Source organism: Mandrillus leucophaeus, unplaced genomic scaffold (assembly GCF_000951045.1).
Source record: "Mandrillus leucophaeus isolate KB7577 unplaced genomic scaffold, Mleu.le_1.0 Scaffold74, whole genome shotgun sequence".
Lineage (NCBI taxonomy): Eukaryota > Metazoa > Chordata > Mammalia > Primates > Cercopithecidae > Mandrillus > Mandrillus leucophaeus.
The window spans coordinates 2,424,336-2,426,395 of NW_012108030.1; the positions used below are offsets into that span (position 1 = coordinate 2,424,336).

The 2,060-nt window shown below is 46.8% G+C and overlaps 1 protein-coding gene across 1 annotated transcript in view; it reads left to right on the plus strand.

The window, feature by feature from the left end:
- The first annotated feature begins 1,068 nt into the window (after window positions 1–1,068).
- The window catches only part of LOC105528961 (napsin-A-like), a 20,943-nt gene continuing 19,951 nt past the window's right edge, over window positions 1,069–2,060 (plus strand). Inside the window, exon 1 of the mRNA XM_011965989.1 lies at window positions 1,069–1,157. Coding sequence (XP_011821379.1) covers window positions 1,072–1,157 — 86 coding nt within the window. The 5' untranslated portion in view covers window positions 1,069–1,071. The remainder of the gene's footprint in view (window positions 1,158–2,060) is intronic.

Below are 2,060 nucleotides of genomic sequence, written 5' to 3' on the forward strand. Positions count from 1 at the left end.
AAAAAAAAAAAAAAAAGGAAAAAATAAAATCATATGACCAGGAAAAATTACCTTCTCTAAAAGGAAAACAGAAGCCAGGTGTGGTGGCTCATGTGTATAATCCCAGCACTCTGGGAGGCTGAGGCGGGTGGATCACCTGAAGTCAGGAGTTTGAGATCAGTATGGCCAACATGATGAAACCAAATCTCTATTAAAAATACATAAATCAGCCAGGTGTGCTGGCACGTACCTGTAGTCCCAGCTACTCGGGAGGCTGAGGCACGAGAATCACTTGAATCCAGGAGGCAGAGGTTGCAGTGAGCCGAGATTGCACCAGGGCACTCCAGCCTGGGCAACAGAACAAGATTCTGTCTCAAAAATAAATAAATAAATAAATAAATAAATAAATAACAGCAAAGAAGGACAGAAAGAAGAGAATACCACAAAACAACCAGAAAACAAATAACAAAATGGCAGGAGGATGTCCTTATCAAGGACAACATTGAATGTAAATGGACTAAACTCTCGAATAAAAAGATATAGAATGGATGAATGGATGAAAAAGAAGACCCAATGTTTTGTTGCTTACAAGAAACATACTTCATCTACAAATAAAATAATAAGAGTCTGGGTCCTGAGATGCAGGTAGTCCCACTTCATATGGGAGGGTAGGCTTATAACCAGTTCCTCTCTCCCTTCCCTAGACCCTTCACAGATACCTGCTGGTCCCTCTCACTTGGCCAAGGAAACACTTGTGGTTAAAAAGTTGCAGAAAAGTGATGTGAAAGTGAGAAGTAAAAGTGACAGAGGCTAAAGGATGGAGGGTGGGAGGCAGGCCTGGCAGAGGAGACCTCACCACCACCACCCCCCAAGTAGGGAATGAGGAGCACCAGGGACACAGGATACAACTTTTGCTGACACTACACAAATACTCTGCACAAATCTTCAAAAAACATCCTTGTCCCCCTGTGTCACCTGCTGAGAGACCTTGTGTCTTGGTCGCCTCCTAAACCAGGAGGTGGGGCATGAACAGGGTGGAGTCACAGGGGAGAGAAAACTAGGAAGCCAGGGTTCACACCCTGGTCCCCAGTGATGTCTCCACCACGGCTGCTGCTACCCCTGCTGCTGCTGCTGCTGCCTCTGCTGAACGTGGAGCCTGCTGGGGCCACACTGATTCGGTATGGTGACCCCATTTGCCACCCCCAAACCTGGGAGGGATTCTCTGCTTTTTGCCCTTTAAGTCTGGGGCTCCTGGTTCAGTGATTCCCAAACCTGGCACCCAGGATCCTTGACTCTTCTTGGCTTCCCAGATCTCTAAAGTGGGCTTTCACTCTGAGGACTCCACTCTGACATCTCCTAAGATTAGAGCTCCCCCACTGTTTTTTTGTTTTTTGTTTTTTGTTGTTTTTTTTTTTTTGAGACAGAGTTTTGTTCTTGTTGCCCAGGCTGGAGTGCAATGGCATGATCTTGGCTCACTACAATCTCCACCTCCCAGGTTCAAGCGATTCTCCTGCCTCAGCCTCCCGAGTAGCTGGGATTACAGGCATGTGCCACCACCCCAGCTAATTTTGTATTTTCAGTAGAGATGGGGTTTCTCCATGTTGGTCAGGCTGGTCTCGAACTCCAGACCTTAGGTGATCTGCCCGCGTTGGCCTCCCAAAGTGCTGGGGGTTACAGGCATGAGCCACCATGCCCGGCTCAGAGCTCCCTTTTAAAATTTTTTTTTTCCTTTTATTTATTTATTTGTTGAGATTGGGTCTTGCTCTGTCACCCAGGCTGGAGTGCAGTAGTGAGATCATGGCTCACTGCAGCCTCAAACTTGTGGTCTTAAGCCATTCTCCCACCTCAGCCTCCCAAGTAGCTGGGACTACAGGTATGTATCACCATGCCCAGCTAGTTTTTGAAAGGTTTTGTAAAGAGGAGGGTATCCCTATATTTTCCAGGCTGGTCTCCACCTTCTGGGCTCGAGCCATCCTCTCACCTTAGCTTCCCAAAGTGCTGGAATTACAGACATGAACTACCATGTCCAGCCCAGAGCCCTTTTAAGATCCTCCAACACTGAGACTTTTTTTTTTTTTTTT